Genomic DNA, 21,061 nt, shown 5'->3' with positions numbered 1-21,061 from the left:
CTTACTAATCTATTCCCAAAGCTTTCAGCTGTAAGTAAACCATGAGTTTATAATTATCACAGTACAATAATAGGGTTTCAGTTTTTTTTCTTAACTGAGGTTATGAGACTGAAAGGTTCAGCACTGACAAATGGCATGAAGTCTGTAGATTATAGGAACTGAGTCACTGTTTCTGGAAAGATACGTTGCTGCAGAGTTTTAAAAGTCTCCATTTTATTGGGGTTGGGGAACCAGCTGAAGTCTGAGCTGTGAAGATATCGAAACATGAGCAAAGAAAACCCGAAGTATCTGCATGGCTGCATACAGTTAGGAGTAACTTGGATTAGTTTTTTTTTTTTTTGGCTGAACTGACCTTTTAGGTTTTGTACTTCTTATTATCTGGATCCCCTCAGTGCTGAGCAGATCTACTGAATTTGTTATCAGATGAGGTTTGACTGTAAACTCACAGAGCATCATCATAGAGCTAATGTATTATTTGTCGGCTGGTGTTGGAAAATAACAGACAGGAAGATTGTTTATGTTATTAGTCTGTGTATTGTATGCAGTCATGGATGGATGTGTTAAGTTTTGCATGTGTGCGAACTGTACCATGCACGTTTGGACAAATGAACATGCGTGGGCGTACGTGTGTACATTCTGTATATGTCTGAACTTTCGGAGTATGTGTGTGCCACTTGTGTGTTGTGGATGTGAGTGCACATGGGGGGTGGAATAGGTACACAAAACCACGTTAGAGCTGTCACAAGCAGAGCTGAAATTGGATTAGTGTCACCCGTGATAAGGCGAAGGGGCGAAAGAGGGAAGAGGAGAAAATTGGAAGAAAGGAAACGGCTATTTCACCACCACTACCTCCCTCTCCACCTCCACCATAATTTCATTTCAAATTCCAGGCACTGAATGCATAACCGCCCTGCCATGCCGCTATGGAGCCGGCTGAAGTTAATGGAATATTTATATGCAGACTGTGGCACCCTGAATTTCCTTTCTTTTTCCAACAGCGTGCAACCCCCTCTCTACCTTTCTCCTATCTCTCGTTCTAGAATTGCCTTTGTTAGGATTTGACACTATTTTTACACCTCCAAGAGCACTGTATTTCCATCGGCTGCAGTTGAGAGGGCCTGTAGAGAGACAGAGTGAATGTGAGCAGCTTTTGGTCAGGAGCTATTAGCCTCACCGCACTATGTCACATAGAAATCAATGCAAAAGGAGTAACAACGGACGACCACACATCACGGCGGTGGATTCAGTTAATGCTAATGCAGAGAGAGACACAGAGGGAGGACGCAGCTGTACGGGCATGTGACCAGGACCGGCACATGCACTTCTGCCGCTCTAGGTGAAAAACAATTATGCCCCTCTATTTGAAACGCATCATACCAGCAACAACACACCAAGGCCAATATGCCATACACAACGCAAATAGTTTAGTGCAAAGCTGGTGTGCTCAAAGTGTCAACAGTATTAAAGGATGCATGACATAATATGCGGGCATTTTGGGGATCTATATAGAAATAACGCACCAAACAGGTCTGCATAATAACTCCAATAACTTGGTTCCAAATTCTTTACAGCAGAGTCATGACAGCACGTAAAACTATTTTCCAAATAATCCAATTTCAGCTCCTCAAACTAAATACCAGTGCAAATCTCTCCTATACAACACTTTCTCATGTGCTTCTATCACACACACACGAAATGTGTGCAAGCACATATGATCATCATGATGTGACAAAACTATTACAATAATCTGGACTGATATTGCTAAAATGCTGCATTAAATAATGATGGAAGGCTGGAGAGAGCCAGCATCACGGGAGATTGAGAGCAGGTTTGTGTAGAGAAAGTGAAAAGAGAGAAGTAGCATGTGGAGTAAAGGATGCTGAGGGAAACGATAGAGATGCTGACAGGTGAAACTGAAAAGAAGCAGAGAAGAAGGAAGCAGGGAGGGAGGGGAGAGGGAAGAAATCCCAGCAGAGCTATAAATACAGCGAGAGAGGCCCTCGGTTGCTGCATAAAGCCACAATAAGATGCCCCAGCATCGTTAGCATTCAGCTAGCGTAGCATTATAGCCCTGCTCCTGCTGTGTCTATAGTAAAACCAATAAGAGGGAGTTATCATGGGATTGTGCTAGAGAAATATGGCATATTCTTTTGCAGTAAGGGGGAGGCTGGGCACTGAGAGAGGGGATTGAGAGATAGGATGGCTGGGATACAGATAGACTCCCATTAAGTATTCAACCATGGGGTCACAACAGTTACAGCTCCTCCACAGAGGCAGAGATTTCTATTTTGCTACATCCTAGGATTCATCTCTGTAGCTTTTGTGCAGTCACAGTCCTGCTACACTGAAGGGTTTTACAATTTTATGAGGGGCTGCTGGTTGTAAACAATAAGAAGCGGTTTATGGTGTGAGTTAACTTTGCAGTCTGACTGCAGTCAAAATGCTCAAATAACCCATTTGTGCTTCGTGCCATGCTTTAATCAATGTCCCATGTTTGAATAGTGAGCTCTTTTCCTGCTTTGACAATATAAAAATGATATCAGCCCCTCACTTTTTGCTGGAGTTGAATAGGTCCGACCATGCATGGTTTCCTCCAGTGACCCTGATACTCCCCTGAGATTGAATCATCCCTCCGTTAGGCTGGCTGAGCCTTTAACAGATAACAAGCAGGGCAGAAAGGAAACATATATGAGTAAGAGTGAAAAAGACACCACCTGTACACGTGGTGGAGAATCAGGCAAACGGGGCTGTGTGTATCTGTGTGTGTTTGTGTTGTTCACATCAAACAATGTGAGGGAGGCGTTCCATGGCTCCCTGTTAGCGTTTGAAAAATGACATGAATGGACACCTTTTGAAACAGCGACACCTCTCTCTTTGTGGGAAGGAAGGAAGGAAGGAAGGGTGTAATATTGGCAGAGCGAAAGAAGATGAGTCATGTCGTCTTTAATGAAAGCACCCGCGGCATGTGAGGAGTTGTGGTTGGCACCATCAGCACATTGTTATCTCCCTCTGTTCCCCGGCTAAGAGGCAGCGGCAGGCCTCCCAGGCTGTCGCGTGGCACCATCGCACAAGAGGCCATTAAAGAAAGGCAGCAGCACCTGGCAAATAGGAGAACACTGGGGAGACAAAGGAAATGGAAGGAAAAAGAAGCTAAAAGCTACACAAGAACTGGAACGGAGATCGACTCATTATGGCTCAGAGTGGATATTACATGCTAGCTGTCGGATAACCTTTGGTTCCCTCGGGGCGTGTAGGTGTGGGGAGGAAAGTGGTGGCTGGAAAAATTCATTCTGGCTGAAAGTGTTTTCTTAATTAGACCTCTACATGAAAGGTGTGAGCCTCCTAACCTTCCAGGTCAGAATTTAAATATATAAAAAGTTCATTTTTCATTGTTCATGACCAAATCTGGTCTTTTTATGGAGGAAAATTATGTTTTGAATCAGTCTGTATATTTTGCAAAAGGACAGCTATAAAAGGCCACAAATGTCATAAAATAACAGAATGCCTGATCTTCCTTGTCTGGACTCACCAAAAGGCCAGAGTCACACATTTCCTCTCATTTTCAAGCTCATTTCCCCCAGCGGAAGCGTTTGATAAACCACTCATATATCAAGGGTGTTGTAACAGTTCCCCCTAGTGGACATGATGAGAAAAGTGGTGAGGCTTTACCTTGAATTTACAGATGCTCTGTATGTCTCACTTAGACACAGTGAAGCAATCACACTGGTTGACAGTTGTTTAATAAAGCTTCAGCTCTTGTTTAATCATATATGCCTGGTTTTATGATGACAAAAGTTTTTTTTTTCAAACATAGAAGTAGTTTCTGCAGGTCAAAACAGACATCATGATACGAGTCAAAACACAAATGTCTGTCACATTTCAGCCGTCACTGATCAGCAGTATGCCTTAACGGGAGGCCTGAATGGTTTGAAGTGATATCTTCAGCTTCACAAAACAACAAACAATCCAAAATCTTTCAAATGTCAATCTCAAAACAATGCCCGTCAGTTTAATGTGCACCTGACCGTAATTATGCAAATTTGAGGTAATTAGCCAAGAAACCTGGTTAATGAGTTGTTGCAAAAGAGTACAGGCTAATTTCAGATAATGAGTCTCACATTGTGCACTCCAGTTTACATAACACAGAAAATAAATGTCCTATCTTAAGGGATTTCCATATACAGCAACAGCCACACACCGACTTCATCTCCATACAAATTGCACCCAGTATGTTTGCCAGTCCATGCAGCTGAGAGTCTGAAAAACATTTCCTTTAGCCTTTTCTTTGCTACCTGCCACAAACATGCCTTGGTGCTGCTATTTTGGCCCAGGTCACCTGTTGACCTGACAGGCAAGTGTCAGGGGAGAGCACACATGTCATATGCAGGTGGAAACTCTCATCAGGGAGCGATGCTGTGGCGCTGGCTGGCACAGTTGGAGCCCAGGGTAACACAGCACTGAGGGACTGCAGGTAAGGGGACTTCTCTTTTGACCTTCACATCCTTTTTTTTTTTTAACCTTTCTGGTTTTATTTTGTGTGTTTTACTGTAGTTAACTGATGGGATGGGAGCATACGCGCAGCCTGATTTCCCTGTGATGTTTTTTCAGTAGCTCGTATTTGCCACAGTGGTGAAATTTTATAGAAAGTGTAGAACAAAGCAACAGCAGACACGCACAGTTTTTTCCTGAAAGAATACTTACCTTCTGAGAATCATGCTTCTTTCTTAGATGTAGCTGGTGTCTGAGGAGGTTACCTGAGGTTTCATGAGGTTGTGTGTGACAGAGGTAAAAGCATATTTCCTTCTTTCCTTCCATGCATGCAGGTGGATAAAAAAGTATGCCTTTAAATTTTCTTTTAGCACCGTAATATACCTTTACACACAAGCCAAATGGCTTATTTTAATCTCATGAGAAGATAGTGCCAAAAGGTCTGTCCTCTCAAGGAAGAATGGATTTTAAGAGATTTTCCCATCAGTGATATTTTAAACTGCTGACCCTAACAAAGATGACTCCAACCTGTATTTCAGATATGTAATTTCTTCCCCTTACTCTCCACAGCTAAGCAGTTAACTTCGGCATCAGTCTGGAGGTTTCCAACCCTCTGAAGATGTACGGCCTGTACTTGGAAGCAGTCAATGATTACATTAATGAATCCTACGGAGAGGATGTGTGGAGACTGATCGAGAACCGAGCAGAAATACCCCACCTCAAGTTTGTCAGACATCAGATGTACAAGTAGGTTGTTGTTTTTGTAAATCATCTTTCCCCATTATATTGTGGTGACTGCACAATTTTGGGACAAACCTGTACAATGTCTTGGTTTTCAGTGCTTGAACAAGTACAAATGTACAAATACATTTTCTGCCAGTCACATCCATGAAATATTTATTCTTTGGTTAGACAAACTATATTTAGGAGCCTAAGCATTGTAGACTGCAGCTGAACTGCTCACTAGGGAGTGTTCATGTAGTTAACTATGGCGATACACTTCCACAAGGTGGACACAATGTCATAAACAGCTGTACAGTGTAGCGCAATTTAGCACAGTGGTACAATAATTATACATTTGTAAAGCTTGCATTGTTCAATTATTGTTTTGACTATTTAGATACTGTTTAGACACGCTATGATATTGTGCTATTTATTGATATTGATTAACTGAGATTATTACAAGTTTGTAAATGGTGGTGTTTTGTTTGTTTTTTTGGTCATGTCTCTACTGAAAAGCTGATTTTTAAAATCTCATTGGGACAAATAGGAGCTAAGCAAGAATAACTCAAAACAAAAATGTATTAAAAACTTCCCTCCTTCTTTACAGTGACAACCTGATCCTGAGGTTGGCAAAGGCAGCAGGCGAGGTTCTGGGAAAGACCCATGATGAGCTGATGTACGCCTTCGGGGTCTACATGGTCAAGAGGATTGGAAACTACGGATATGAGCGGATCCTAAAGGTGATTTAGTGGTCCCCCTTTGGTTGTCTTTAGCTAACAGCAGCAATAAATACATGTCCTCCATGCATTAGCTAAATGCATTCCCTGCTCATCTGGTCTTTAGGTTTACACTTGGCAAGTGATACAGTATGTTTCACATTTCCGAATGAATGGAATAACAACTGGGTAGTTAGCATGAATAAAGCTGAACAGAAAAAATCACCTCCAAAATGTTTAGAAAATTCAAAGGAAAATACATCACTGTATATACAGTACAGTGGACATCTGTACTGTATCTATAGTGGGTCTGAAAGGTGATCTTTAGGGAGGTGGGAGGTTTGGCGTAAAAAACACAAAAGTAATGACTGCTTAGCACCAAAGAGACATTAAAAAAGAATTATTAGTATTCTGACAACATGAAAAACAACTTGTTTACTCATTTACAATTTAAATATCATCATCATCCATCTTTTCTAGGTGTTGGGGCGAAACGTGCGCGACTTCATCAATGAGCTGGACAACCTGCACGAGTACTTTCGCTTCTCCTTCCCCAAGGTTCAGCCGCCAAGCTTCTGCGTGGAGGAGGAATGCGAGACGAGCCTCACGCTGCACTATCGCAGCACCCGCAAGGGCTTCACTCAGTTTGTCAAAGGTAACAAGAAGCACAGCGAGAGAAACACTGGGTGTTACACAGTTTACCAGTGACAGGAAACTGGGTTTGATCCCCAACCCCAGACCTCTCGGTAGTGCAGAGTTTATGTCTTCACCCAGTGTTTATGTGGGTTTCTGCCCATTGCATGCTGGGATAGGGGCAAGGGCCACTCCCTCTTTAGCAAAATGACTAAAATCTGTCCCCTTTGTTAACATGCTCAAAAGATGTTCTGTACTTTGTCTCATAGCAGCTCTTCACATTGCTGCTTTTAATAAACCACCACGGTCTCGTAGCCATACTGGTTTTGAACTGCCTGTGGGAAGACTGAACATGTAAGAGTCTGTCCATTCTTGATTAAAAGCTCTGTTTCCGCTGTCAACTTTTCTCTTTTTAGAGCACGGCATGTGAAATTATTTCTCCTCGTCTCTACTCTCCGTGTGTGTGTGTTTACCTTACTCACCGACTCGAGTCGCGGGCTGCTAAACCAATGCCGTAAAGGTTAGAAAAGCTGCGCCGGTTAAAATTGAAATGCTTCATCAAAATTTAATAATTCTCAATTTATCGATATTCTCTACAGCAGACGGGGGAAAAGAGAAGGTGTGCCAGCAGCATGACAGAGGCCGGGTCAGAAATGAACAGTATTATTATTACATACATTATTTCAGAGTTTAGTAAATGCCCCTAAAAAATCTGTTCAAAAAATATACAATCAGGAAGCACCTTTATAATAGTACCATACAATTTTATCACATAGTAAATGGGGCTTTGAGAGGGATCCCTCCTCACTTTTCAAGTATTGTCTGCCCATTTTTGTCTTTAATTTCCTCCCTCCTTTTAAAAACTCTTAGTATTTTGAGAAAAGATCAACTAACGTGATGAGCCCTATGTATAGTATGCTGTGTTGAAAAATTTAAATTAATGACTTGGTTCACAGGGACAAGGCAGTCGTCCCGCCATCAGGCAAGGTTCATCTCTCCAGGCAAAGTCAACGATTCAAAATAAAACAGTGACTCTAGTTAACTCTTCAATTTGTTCTGAAATTAAGCTTACACAAGCCCATTTTGACTGAATCCCTTATAAGCAAAAGTTGACCTCTACACATCCATGACCAGTATGTGTAATTGACTCCTGCAGGGCAGCTCTCTCAAGTGGGACGGCAATTCTACAACACAGATATCGAAGTGGAAATCCTGTCTAAAGAGGAAACCGAGAAAATGACGTATGTGGTACGTACTCGGGCTTAGGTCAAGTATCAGTCGAGCTGTCGAGCGCCTGACCTTGACCCTGTGTCAGTTCTATCAGCATGGAAATGATTCCATCACCTACAGGCGGAGTTCTTGTTTACACTCAGGCAGCAAGTGTTTATTGGATGGAGATAAGTGTTTATTGGGATGGGACTCTGGGTAAACTCAGAATTTACAGCTGAACAAATGTGGAACGTGCAACCTCGTAAACCTGTTGTCATACTGTCTAGAGTAGCATCAGCTAACATCAATGTCACCCTTGTTGTTTAAGAGTTTGTCCCATAAGCACAAAGTCACTGCTATGATTCCTGAAACAGCCAGCGAGTCTTTCATGAACTCCAAGTTGCTCTTATTATGGTATTCATTTATGTTTTTATTTTGGTGTCACTTTTTTTATAGGGCATAGTTTATAAAGAGTTTATAGGTTGTAACTAATTACTTTATAGCTGTTAATAACCATTTAATAATGCTCTATAGATCAGAAAGATCAGCTATTTGTAACAACAAGGTTTAGGGTGAGGGCCAGATCCCACAATGTTTTTAACGGCAGACTTGATGAGTTACAGGTAGTGGAAAACCCACAACCTTTAATGAATGACTAACTTACATGTATAACATTAGACTTGATGGATTATTAGAAGTCATTAATAAAGGGTTATTCAATTATAATCCGTCAGTTCTGGAAATCTAAATATTAACAAGTTGTAATTAAAAAGATTTTGGTACAGATGCTCTGGATCTCTTTTCCACAGAGATGTGAGAAGTTGTCCTTGCCAATTGCTTATTACTGACCTATAAAGCATGAGTAAATTATATATTTGTTGCAACTTAAAAACACTTTATTTTCTGTAGACATACAGTTTCCAGTTTATTAGGTACACCGAGCTAAAAGTAATCCTGCGTAATGCAACAGTCCTGCAAGAAATCCTACCTTCATGAAGGTTATAATGTTCAGTTTTTGTTGAAACCGAGGTGTTTATTCAACTGTATGATACTGAGTGTATGGAAGCCAAATTCTGTTTTTTGTACCTAAACCTAACCAAACTTTTATTTGTGAAACTGTTGAATTATTGAATCTCAACTAATATGCTGCTGAAATGTTAGAAATACTCTATAAACTATCTGTAGACTGACTATCCAAGTAAAGTATAACCAAAAAGGGAAAGCTACATGTAACAAGCAATTTTAAAAAGGTAGTGGGAACAAAAGTTTATTTTAAACTTTAAGTTAATTTTGCGTGGAGGTGATAAACGAGACTAACATTCAGTCATGTTCCGCCCTTATGGGCAAATAGCTGTTGTCGGATAAACAAGTTTTTCCAGAAAGAAAGAAAGTAAGAAAGTAAAGAACGGAAAATATTTTGTGAGGATATTTTCTCACACAGATTGCTTTTGAAATTATACAAATGGGCTTTAACAGATTTCAGAAGCTCTTGAAAGTCTTGAAATAACTTCATTACATCAAACATTTCGGTTTATTGAGAAAAATATCCCAAACTGTTTTTTGTTGTTCAAACCAACACAAAAATATTAGTGACTTGTATTTCAAAGGTTTAATTAACCTCTCTGCTCATCCAGGTTTATAAGATGAACTTCGACAACGCCGCCTTCAAACACCGCATGCCCCAGCAGAAGACAGCGCCGGGCTACGAGAAGCTGCCAATGAAGCGAGGTATCTTTTTTGACATGTTCCCCTTCAGCGTCATTTTCCGCCGGGACATGACCATGTACCGCATCGGTGACGGCCTCAAAGAGGTCTTCTCCGACCTCCAAGGCAAGAAGGTCAATGAGGAGTTCACTCTGATCAGACCCATGCTGGAGTTCAGCTGGGATAATGTGAGTTCAGAAGGAGTGGTCCAATTTTTCTTTTCATTTGTAAATTATAAAATTGCTCATGGGATATAAATCACTGCCTTGCTGACTTACTAAGCCAGAAAAATCTTTCTGCTTACTCCCATCAGATCTACACCCATTTGAACAATGTGTTTGAGCTGTTGTCGAAAGCAGTGGTGGAGAGCAAGCAGAAGGTCAATATCCCCAAACTGAGCAAGGAGGAGCCAGAGGAGAAGGAAGAGAATGAGAAAGCAAAGAGGGAAGAAGAAAGGGGTACCAGTCTTTCCATTTCAATCATTTTAAATGCATAATGTATAAAAAAGGGTCAATTTTAAATGGATGAGATCACAAAATGTCCATCCCCTCATTTCACTCCCTCATTTTTGTCCAAGGTTATTGTATCTGGACAGAGCAAAATAAAATATTTAAAATATACCCAGGCGAATGAATATCAAAGTGAGTGAAGAGCCAAACCACTATTGTTCATTTAACAAATAAGTCAAAAGCATTGCATCCTCAAAGCACATATAACTATATTTAAACGTCTACTGTAAAGAGAAATATGCTTTGCATGTCAATGCACCAAGGATGATGATGCAATCCAAACAAGTAGCCAGCAGCCTGATGAATACTTGTCCAAAATTAGTTGTCAGAATAAAAGGTGAAGAAAAGAAATGAAACAAGGAGATTCATTTGTTGCATATTGGTAAGGATGTAATAATTTCAGGAGGAAATGACAATACCAATTTTCATGTTATGTGTAGGATATAGTCCAGAACATAACCATCAAGAACGCACTAGAACAGAACTTATAACAAGAAGATGAATTTGTAATATATTCTCTGGTTGAACATCTTGTTCTGCTATTCCCTGAATATGTGATTCGAATTCACTGCACCATCTTCACACATTTATGCCCTTGTTAACTCACTTACTTAACACACAACCTGGTTAATTTGGTCATTCATCCTCTCACTGTTTCTGCTGCTGCCCCTCCATCAGAGCCAAAGGCAGTGGAGGAGATGAAGGGCACAGACCAAGAGTACAGCAGCGCTCTCACTCAATACAACAGCTCTGCCAACTCTGGAGGGGAAGATATTGAACTGCTGGCATTCCAGACTGTCACCGGTCAGAATATTTCACACTTTAACATCTGCAAACAGTATTTGTTAGTTTGGTCTTTTGAAAACATTTAGCTTACATTTCTATCTTGTGGCTGTTTTGGGGGGATAACAAGAACTTTTTCTAAAAGGGTCAATTACCTGTCATTAACAGTTTTATGTGTGCAAAAGGTCAACTGCTTTAAGACAACCAATGCCCTACCCATAACAGCATTTCATATGTTGATGCTAAAAATCAATCAACTACTATGTTTTTAAATTGCAACAATCCTGTTGACCTGTCCCTCATGGTTCTTCCTAGGAAAGTGTAGTGAGACCATCTTTGAGGACATGCGGGAGCCTCCGAAGAAACCTCTCCACCTGAAGGGCCAGATGAAGTATGTCCCCCAGTGGGACTCCCTCATCTTCCTGGGGACACCCATGTAAGACCACAGCCTACAGACTGTCTATGTTTAATGATTTTGACTCAGAACAATAGGTCTTCACGGGTCCACTTGGTTCCTAGAAACTAGGACCCGACCCCAGGCCAGGTCCAGCTTATATTTACTGTAGGCTAATAGGGTCAGGTAGAGTCCCGTTCTATTGCCGCACGTATCAGGTCTGTGTGTCAATGTGTCTAATACCTGAGTGAATCCAAGCCTATCATGTGGTGCGTCGTAGGTGAAACAGAGAGTGAACTGTAAAATTCAGGGGAAAATGTCGGGCATTGCTGCTCTTTTCAACCGCGGATGCTTTTTCATTCATACTACTGCCGATGTTGGTGTTTTCTTTCTATTACGGTCAGTTCGGGTCAACTACATTTTGGATCAGGTTTATTTATCCTCAGGTCTATTTCAGACTGGGTCTAAGTGCCTTTGTGTCCCTTTTCAGATCGGATGTCTTCTTTTGAAAATGTATTTATGCAGGTCAAGTTTAGATAAGTTTTCTACTGGTCAGTTTCAGATCGGGTCCAAAGTAAATTTTCATGCACAGAATGGGCAATCTAATTTGGGGAAAAATTACAGAGAAAGGCCTTTCTTTCTAGTTTACCCTTTCATAAGTTTTAGTAAGTATATTTGATATTTTAGTGAGACACTGTCCCGTTTTCTGATCTGGTCCTTTTTGCTTTCTTAATTTTCTGTTACTGTTGTTTGTTGTTAACACTAACTCAACACTTGATCCAACTGTTTCACATCCAAACATTTTCAGCAAATCCTTCCTTTGCAGGCATACAAGTGTTAGGTTTCATTAACATCTGCTGAATTGAGAAAACAGTATATACAGTACATACAGTATATGTATATTAACTGGAATTAAACAAAAACATGAGAACAGCATTTCTATTGAAAAGAGAAGCTCAAGAGTTACAGAGTGGTGAGTATGGCATGTCTAGTGTATGTTGTTGGGCACTATAATTGATAATAAGCTGAGCTTTGATTGTAATACCAATATGCTGTGTAAAAACAGCTGGCAGCGCCTTTTAAGTCTGAGGAAGCTGGCTAAGTTTAGTGATGACAGGTCCCCGATGACTTTGTTTTACAGATCTTTTGAGTTGATTTTTATTTTTACTCTTTTATCTGTGGGCATGCTTCTCTCAATCATCAAAAATGCATTAACAAAAGGTAGTCTAGGTCTGTAGCAGTATCACAGGTACTCAACAGAAAAGTCACAGTTGTTAACAAAAGCAGAATCCATCCTGTCTGACAGCACCCATCCCCTGCACCTAAAGTTTCAGACCTTGCCTTCGGGTTCCCGTTTCAAATACCCACTAGCCAAAACCAACCGATATAAACACTCCATCGTACCCTCAGCCATTTCACTGCTAAATTCCAATAGTAAAAGGTAATATCAGATCGACGACCCAGCCACACTTGGTAAATATTGCTTATTATATGTTGTATTTAATTGCCATGTGTATTTTTTGATATTGTGTGTTATTACAGTTTTTACTGCCGCACAACCAATTGCAAATAAAGTTCTACTTGACTTGTTGTACTGAGGAAATTCATTCTGTGGAAAAAGATTGGTGGTTTATGCTAAATTTATCATGTGAGCCATTACAGTACAGTAAGGACAAGTCTTCTTAAGGACAAGTTGTTTTGTACAGACAGCAACACACAACTATTTGAGATTTTAAGGTAATTTAAAGATAATTGCAAGACATCGCAGTGCTCAGGTATCAGTGTGTTAAGCTGTCTGAATGTAGTACTGAAAACTCATGGCACTTTTTTCACTTTATTCCCATTGCAGAAAAAATACATTTCCATCCTCTGTCATTGCCTTCATATGGGTGTTGCCACCCTATTTATTCAATACTTGTTGTTTTCAATAAGTTGTTTCACTGAAATTAGGGTTGCCTTTTCCCAAATCGTATCTAATTTTGGAAACTGGATGTATGCTAATTTAGTAAATTAATTTACATTTTCTTGCCTTTCTTTCCTTTTACAGTGTATATATCTTAATTTCTTCTCCTTATTCTTGCAGTATAGAGACAGTGGAGGATATGATAAAGATGGGTGTGTACGTGAATGATCTGAACCTGCATGACTCCAGCAGAGAGCTGATTTTGGCCGGGACACAACAATCGGCTGAGCTGCAGCTGGCCCTCGATCAGGTGAAGACTGAATCCTCAGTCTCAAGAGATAGAGCATCGTACTAACAAAGCAGATTTGTGTTCAACGGGGGAAATCAATTGTGCTACATCACAGACCAGGGTAGCAGTTTGAGGTGGTTCATATTGCCTTAGAAAATGTACATAAGACTTGTGTGATTCAAAGCAGAAGTCATATTATATGATACGCAGTGTGCACAAAATGTAAGAATGCCAGTTCTCTCTATGAAACAGCATGACCAGGTGAGCCCAGGTGAAAGCTCTGCTCCCCTATTGATTTCACCCATTAAATCCACTTCAGTCATGCAGAGAGAGATGTGGATTAAGAGGATTAGAGAAGGCAAAGAGGGATCTCTGCGCTTTAAGAGAGGTGAGACTGTAACCGTAGACTCTTGTGTCCCATTTCTGATCTTCTAGGAGCAACAAAAATATGCTCAGCTGCAGGAAATCATCAAGAAGCTGGACGAAGAAAAGAAGAGAGGAGATTCTTTGCTTTACGCCATGATCCCTAAAGCTGTGGCCGACCGCCTCAGGAAGGGGATCACTGCACTGGAGACATGCCAGGTACAAGATAGTGCTGTTAACAAGGATAGCGGTACTCGAAAACCACAAAATATCAGAGCATCAGTTTCTGAAAATGGCTTACTGCTAAATTGAGGCCATATTTTTTTTTTTTTTGTGCTTTTGGAGTTCTGCTATCCTAGTAATACATTGCTGTGATCATAGCACCCACTTTACTCAAAGGAAGCGCACGCCTTGCATTTAAAGTACTTCTTGTTCCGTCGACCCATTCCACATGGAGGTCAGGGGTCAGCCATGCGACAGTGCCCTTAGCTTGGCAGTGAACTCCACATGAAATAGAACTGCCATTTTCTCACAAGCAAAATGACAAGGTTGCGACCAACAGAAGAACTAGATTTCACTTTAACTGCAGCAGTTGTGCAAGTAAGGACAAGAAGAGTGGGAGTATTGTTGAGCAACTGGTTAACAATGTTGTGAGATATTATTTATTTATGGATCTATAAAATGAAATAAGTGCAACAATAACACAACATAAAAGGTAAAGATAAAGGCAAACTCTATTGTGATTCAAGACTGTACACATGAGGGGAGCACAGCAGAACGAAACCGTTTGCTTCTAGCTCAATGTGCTGATCAATAAAAACACAGATAAAACATGGATAAAAACATACATGTCAAAAAGACAATACATATTATGTCAATAGTAGGTAGATAAAAGCAGCGGAGTGATGACTGTGCAAATGTACAGCGGAACAAATAGCAGCAATTATAGTGCAAATGGCAGCAGTCATAGTGCATCAAACATATAAAATCACAAAATGAAAATCTTATAAAACCAAATTACATTACTACAAACTAACCAAGAATGAATATCCGTCCACACTATAATACAGCAATAACAAACATCTAATTGATGACTCAAGGAACCTGCGGCTGAGTAACCCTGAGCTACTCTATACCTCTGGTATAGGCACCTGGTGAGTATGAGTTTGCTTACAGTGTGAGACTATCATAACTTTGTTTGCTTGTATCCCAGGTCTTCCCAGATGTGACCATCCTGTTCAGCGACGTGGTCAAGTTTAACGAGATCTGCATCCACATCACACCCATGCAGGTGGTGGACATGCTCAATGAGATCTACATTGTCTTCGACACACTCAGCGAGAAGCACAATGTTTACAAGGTCAGTCCAAGAAAGCAGCACAGTTGATGTATCTGCATATGATTCAGATGCTTTCAACTGTCTTGTGCATTTTGATGAGTATATTTGACACTTTTGAGCCATATGTCTATTTGGAATGGAAGGTAGTGTGGAGCCTTGTTTATGGACACCTCACTTTATATGATGTCCATTGCAAAGAAGTTATCAGATAGAACATTATCAAACTTCCGGGTAGGAGCTGTATGTATAAGGATCAAGTATTGCTCCAAAAGGCCTTCTACCAAAACTTGTTTCAGCATTGAAGGTTACTTTAATTAGTTTTGTGCAAAGAACAGAGGACCTTGTGCAAAAACACAAAAACTTGCGTTGGTCGGCATTCCTGATGTATCTCTGCAAGCAGTTCAATGTTGTCAGCTTTCTGTGACAGAACCACAGACTCTGCCGCATTTCAGTCACCTTCTTGTTTGTTGCTTTTTTTGACTCATACAAATACAACACATTAGCTTTATTAGGTAGATTCAACTGCACATCTTTAATTCCGCCTCTGGAGACGTCTCCTTTTCCCACAGTGAAAGTACAGCACTGAGTACGGTAACTGTTCACGAATGAAACCGAAAGCATCCTGCAGATTACATTACTGCTTTCTTCTGGAGAGAACTCTTGATCTAAGAATTCGTTTAAGTTTACTTTCACTAGTTGCATAACCATACATGCCTATAGAGCAGTAGTACTATATCAGCATACTTAATGCCCAATTCAAAGTAAAATTCAATGAACTGCAGCTGAGCAGAAATAGACATATGGCTCAGAAGAAATGGAAGAAGAAAAGTATTGCGAGGTAATGCAAAAGTATTGTGAGAGAACGCAAAACATATTGCAAGGGAATGCAAAAGTAGTCCTCAAAAAAAATCTCACCGTGACCTTTAGGGGGCTCCGTATGTATCAGTCTAACTGTAAAGCATAAATGTACTATAATGCAAGTCCACTTCTGAATGGCTGAAGAAGAACAAAATGAAGACTTTGGAGTGACCTAGTCAAAGTCCTGACCTGAGTCCTATTGAGATGCTGTGGCATGACCTTAAAAAGGCAGTTCATGCTCGAAAACCCTCCAGTGTGGCTGAATTACAACAATTCTGCAAAGATGAGTGGGCCAAAATTCCTCCACAGCGCTGTAAAAGACTCATTGCAAGTTATCGCAAACACTTGATTGCAGTTGTTGCTGCTAAGGGTGGCCCAACCAGTTATTAGGTTTAGGGGGCAATCACTTTTTCACACAGGGCCATGTAGGTTTGGATTTTGTTTTCCCTTAATCATAACAACCTTCATTTAAAAACTGCATTTTGTGATTACTTGTGTCATCTTTGACTAATATTTAAATTTGTTTGATGATCTGAATGATGTTTGATGATGGAAGATGATGATGATGGAAGAAGTTACACATGCACACACACCTGGAAAATACATTGAGAGTTGAATTCATGTCTGCCATGATAACTGACTTGGTTATGGAGTGACACTTGGTCAAAAAGTTCTCTTCGCTCTCTTATCACAATGTAGAAATCGTCACTTTCCCTTCTGTCCAGGTGGAGACGATTCGTGATGCTTACATGGTGGTGGCGGGCGTGCCCAACAAGACCACCTTTCATGCGCACCATATCTGTGACATGGCCTTGGACATGCTGAGCTCCATCGACCACCTTAAAGACCCCTCCACCGGAGATAACATCCAGATCAGAGTCGGTGAGCAGTACAACTGTCTGGAGTTTTAGCAGCTCAGCCATGATAAGGCACCCCATTATTTCGCTGTTTTGGGTTTTGCCTGTTGCTGGCCATCGTGAGGTCACGTCTCAGGGTCAGCCAGCCCATCACTGCTTCTGAACTGATTTAGTTCCTACATCCTTGTACTTCAGACATTTCCAGGTTGGGCTTTTTATCCACTCAACCACTCTGCCAGCTTTCAGTGACAGCCCCCAAAAATATAATCTTGGGATCTTGGGGCACAACAGAAAGATTTTTCCTCGACCAGAGGAACCAGGTAAAGTACACAGATCAAGACACTGATTCCTTCTTGTCACAAGGGGTCGCTGTTCTGAAGTCAACCGTAAGCACTGACATCTTTGGAGAAAAACAAGAGATTTTCCCAATATGGATCACATTTTTATCATTTGTACATCCCTAACTGTTAGTCAAATTATTTTACCTGACAACTTGAGACCATCAGGAAGCTGGAACTGAGTTGTGTAAATTAAAGGAGCATTAAATAAGCTTTCACTTATCATTCACTACTGGCAACTTGCATTATGTTGGCAAACATTATGATCATATGGTCTGTAACTGAAAATAAGTCGTAACGCTGCATTAGAGCCTAGGTACTAGAACTACTCAGAGAAAAGATCTGATCAACACACAAAGTGAGGAGTCAAATATCACTGTACTAAACATCCACTCATCCATCTATTCCGTAAACTATTCATTTTTTGTCCGTAAGGAAAAGTTGACAATAGCTGCAATAAAACCTGGATTCAGGAATAAATCAGCTCATGTTTGGTTCTATAAACTGTTTTTCCTCTCTCAGGTATTCACTCAGGTATGGTGGTGGCTGGTGTGGTGGGTCTGAAGATGCCTCGCTACTGTCTGTTTGGCGACACTGTGAACACAGCCTCAAGGATGGAGAGCAATGGAGTGGTGACTACACTAACATATTTATTTGACAACCTGTTACCCAGCAAAATGTTCTAAATAACACACTGCAATAGTACAAATAATTGCAATAACATTCATGATTTCCCTTAGTCAATTCATGTAGATTACTATAGAAAACCATTTTCTGTTTAATGACGCCATTGTGCATGCTGCAGGCTAATCACTTAATTTACTTTCTATTACTTACAGTAATATAAGTTAATGTCATGTTTTGTGGGAAATCTGTTCTATGATGAAAAGAAAATTAAAAAGGAGGGAGTTTGCAGGCTTAATTTCTTCACTATACACTCCCATAAAGGAAGAAAACCCTGAATGAACTCTCATTTTTTAGGTTCCAGTAAGCTAAATGTTTTCACTTCCCTTTAATGATTTAAAAAAGTTTCGGTGCAGATGGAGCTTGTATTTAAATACTCAGCTTTAGCAGTAGTTTTCTGTATGTGCGTCTGTCTGAGCAGGGCATGCAGATACACATCAGTCAGACCACCAAAGACCACCTGGAACATGAGCCCTATATCATTGAGGAGAGGGGCAAAATCTTTGTAAAGGTGAGTTGTCAATATCAGCCATGGACACATACCTCTTGCTGGTCTCTGATTTTTTTCCTGCAAATTATGGATTTCTCATCCACCATCCACTGATTGAGATAGACATTATGATTAATACTTTACATGTCAGGTTTTGCCAGTCTTAGCTGTAATACTTCAAGCACTTTATTCCAAGATGAGGTGTATGATTTGAAAAATGGGACACCTGCCTTTGTTGGGAGAGTATTACTGAAAACACTATCTTGAGCCAATTCTGAGATATTTTGGACCTGACAGTCCAAGTGTTTTAATATTGAGATTTTAGATTAAATGTTCTTTCCAACATGTATATACGGCATTTTTGATCAAAACACTTTATCTTCCTAACAACTTTCAGGGTAAAGGCTACATGAAGACCTACTGGCTGAAAGGAAAGAAAGATCTATCGTTCAAGACCCCGGCAGAGCTACGCTACAGCAGTGAACAGAAAGACTCAGAGGACAAAAGCTCTAATGGGTGAGTAGACAAAAGGAGAGCAGTCAGCACCAAAGAATCGCTTTTCGTCTGTACACAGAGTGGACTCAGGATGCCCCCTGTTGCTTCAGTCAGAGCTGTGCTCATTGCCCCCTGCAGCATCAGACAGCAAGCAAACTGAAAGGCTGTTTTAGGTGCTTTTGTCTGTTTGAAGAAGTCATGCTGACCACAAGAATTTCACTAAGATGGGGCAGTGCAACTTTTGGGTTACTGAAGCACCACAAAAAAAAAAAAAAAAACCCAGACAAAACAGGCAACACATCACTGCAAAAACACCCCTCTTAACAGTCCCTTTAGTCTGATATCAAGTCTTTGAGACTTATTTTTCATTAAACAAGAAATGATGCCACTTAACACAATTCCACTTGTTCCCAGTGCAGTTTCCCTTGTGTCAAGAATTTTTTGGAAAAGGGTTGTCAGTATCTTGAAACAAAACAGAAAAGGGCAAGTAAGTGCACTAGCAACATGAAAATAATACTGTCCTAGAAAATGAATAGGTGAAATAACGTCATTCCAAGGACAGCCTTAATTGCTTATTTGAAGAAAATATGATTGTAGGACCTTTATTCTAGGCTAAATGATTTGTTAAGGATTTTAATTTTGCTGTGTGAGAGAAGCTTCTGGCAGGAATAAACCCTATCTCAGATCTGAGAGACTAGTGTTTTTACAACTATCATCCCTGGGGCCAAAAGTAAAAATGTTTGATTTCCGACAGCATGATTACAGATATACTTAAGACAGTGTTTTTTGTGAATCACTGAGAAACTCTACTAATGTGTAACTGCACTAGTTCCACAAGCACCAATGCCAAGCGCATGGCCTCCAACCTCAACATCACCAGCAGTGAGGAGCAAGCTGAACGGAAGCCAAGCCCCAGCGATCTCCCCCTGGACACCCTGCCCCCACCAGAGGCCGCTAACGAGCCCCCCGCCATTTCAACCGAGCCTCAGGAGAAGGAGAATGCCAAAAAGACTAAGAACAACAAGGGGGCCAAGTTGGATGTGCCCCAGGGAAACGCAATGCCAGAGTCTTTGCTGCCCGCTGACGGGCTGGAGAACCCGGGTCCTTTACTCAACAACAAGAGAAACAGCTTCAGGGAGCAGTATGCCAAGCTGCCCACCAACCTGCCCATGCGCAGCACCGCCTGCTCCATTCTGTGAGCAGATGGTTGTAGTGTGAGATTACAATACGACTTTAACATGTGACAAGGGTGTGATGCTGAAAATATCATTCAAGTTTAATCAGGGGCAGGCATTTCAACATTTTCAATATTTATGGTTACAGATGATCTGCATTTTAACACATTTTGAATGTCATGCCAAGGGGTTGTGAGAGATATAGGCTTTTGTGAGATTTTGAGTAAAATAACAGTTAGCCTATAAGGCAACTTAAACTGAAGGCCAACACTTTAACTTTTAAACATTTCCCACAAAAGTCTACTTGTATTAAGGTAAAGTTTGTGCAACATGTCAGGCTCCAAGTACTTGATAATTGGGTTAATCTTGATTGCTTGGCAAAAAAAATCCCTCTGCACTCAAAGTCACTGCATTTAAAATATCAAATGGGGAAAACCAGTATGTTGCTACTTATTGATTTATTGATTTCATGCATCAAAAGATTTGTCTTGTACAGAAACTGAGAAAGTACTTTTCTAAGATCAGTTATATCAACATCTACTTAAATTTTACAGGTTTCACAACATGCCTTCCTTATGTCGACAGTTTCCAAATATAGGAAGTACAATGTTACAAACAGCACATGCACAGAGAAACAGAGAACCTTAAAACTGTACTACAGGTAATGACAGCCATGACAATGCGTTTATTTCTGATATTCTTTATGCTATTTGCTGTATTATTGTACAGCTCTACAAGCCATTCATGAAGTCACTGCTATTATTGCTAAATTAATTCTGTTCAAATGTATAATGACAACAAATTACAGGATGTTTTGGAAAGTAAGCCATTTTGTGACAGGGCTTACACGGATTTTAACTGAGGCGGGAGCTTCCACAGAAACAGAAAAACTAATTCTATGGATGCTTTATATAATTCACTGAGAGTAGACATCAGAGGTTGTATTTCATTTTGTTTAAACTAGGCGTATGGTAATTCAGTAGGCATTTGGCTACACCTTCACAACATTGTCTTAAAGAGTTCTGGTTCTACTTTCTGTATGTAACTGACTGCATTTGTTTCACTGTATAAAACTGTATGTACAGCCACTAAAACTGTCATGTTTTCATTT

At 40.4% G+C, this 21,061-nt stretch overlaps 1 protein-coding gene across 2 annotated transcripts; it reads left to right on the top strand.

Annotated features, from left to right (window-relative positions):
* The first annotated feature begins 4,173 nt into the window (after positions 1 to 4,173).
* Positions 4,174 to 21,044, top strand: LOC122882295 (soluble guanylate cyclase 88E-like). Of its 2 annotated transcripts, XM_044209537.1 has the most exons (18): positions 4,174 to 4,471; positions 4,729 to 4,785; positions 5,059 to 5,235; positions 5,819 to 5,951; positions 6,408 to 6,582; positions 7,717 to 7,808; positions 9,404 to 9,661; positions 9,787 to 9,931; positions 10,661 to 10,786; positions 11,081 to 11,201; positions 13,243 to 13,372; positions 13,787 to 13,933; positions 14,928 to 15,074; positions 16,637 to 16,793; positions 17,629 to 17,738; positions 18,212 to 18,301; positions 18,678 to 18,796; positions 19,605 to 21,044. In XM_044209537.1, the coding sequence occupies exons 3-18, from the start codon at positions 5,108 to 5,110 to the stop codon at positions 19,972 to 19,974; spliced, it is 2,448 nt and encodes an 815-aa protein (XP_044065472.1). In that variant the 5' UTR covers positions 4,174 to 4,471; positions 4,729 to 4,785; positions 5,059 to 5,107; the 3' UTR covers positions 19,975 to 21,044. The 2 variants fall into 2 exon arrangements, with proteins under 2 accessions (XP_044065472.1, XP_044065471.1); XM_044209536.1 differs by lacking the exon at positions 4,729 to 4,785 and having other exon boundaries at positions 4,176 to 4,471.
* The last annotated feature ends 17 nt before the right edge of the window (positions 21,045 to 21,061 follow it).

Source organism: Siniperca chuatsi, linkage group LG9 (assembly GCF_020085105.1).
Source record: "Siniperca chuatsi isolate FFG_IHB_CAS linkage group LG9, ASM2008510v1, whole genome shotgun sequence".
Taxonomy (NCBI): domain Eukaryota; kingdom Metazoa; phylum Chordata; class Actinopteri; order Centrarchiformes; family Sinipercidae; genus Siniperca; species Siniperca chuatsi.
This window is presented reverse-complemented; position numbering and strand designations above follow the sequence as displayed.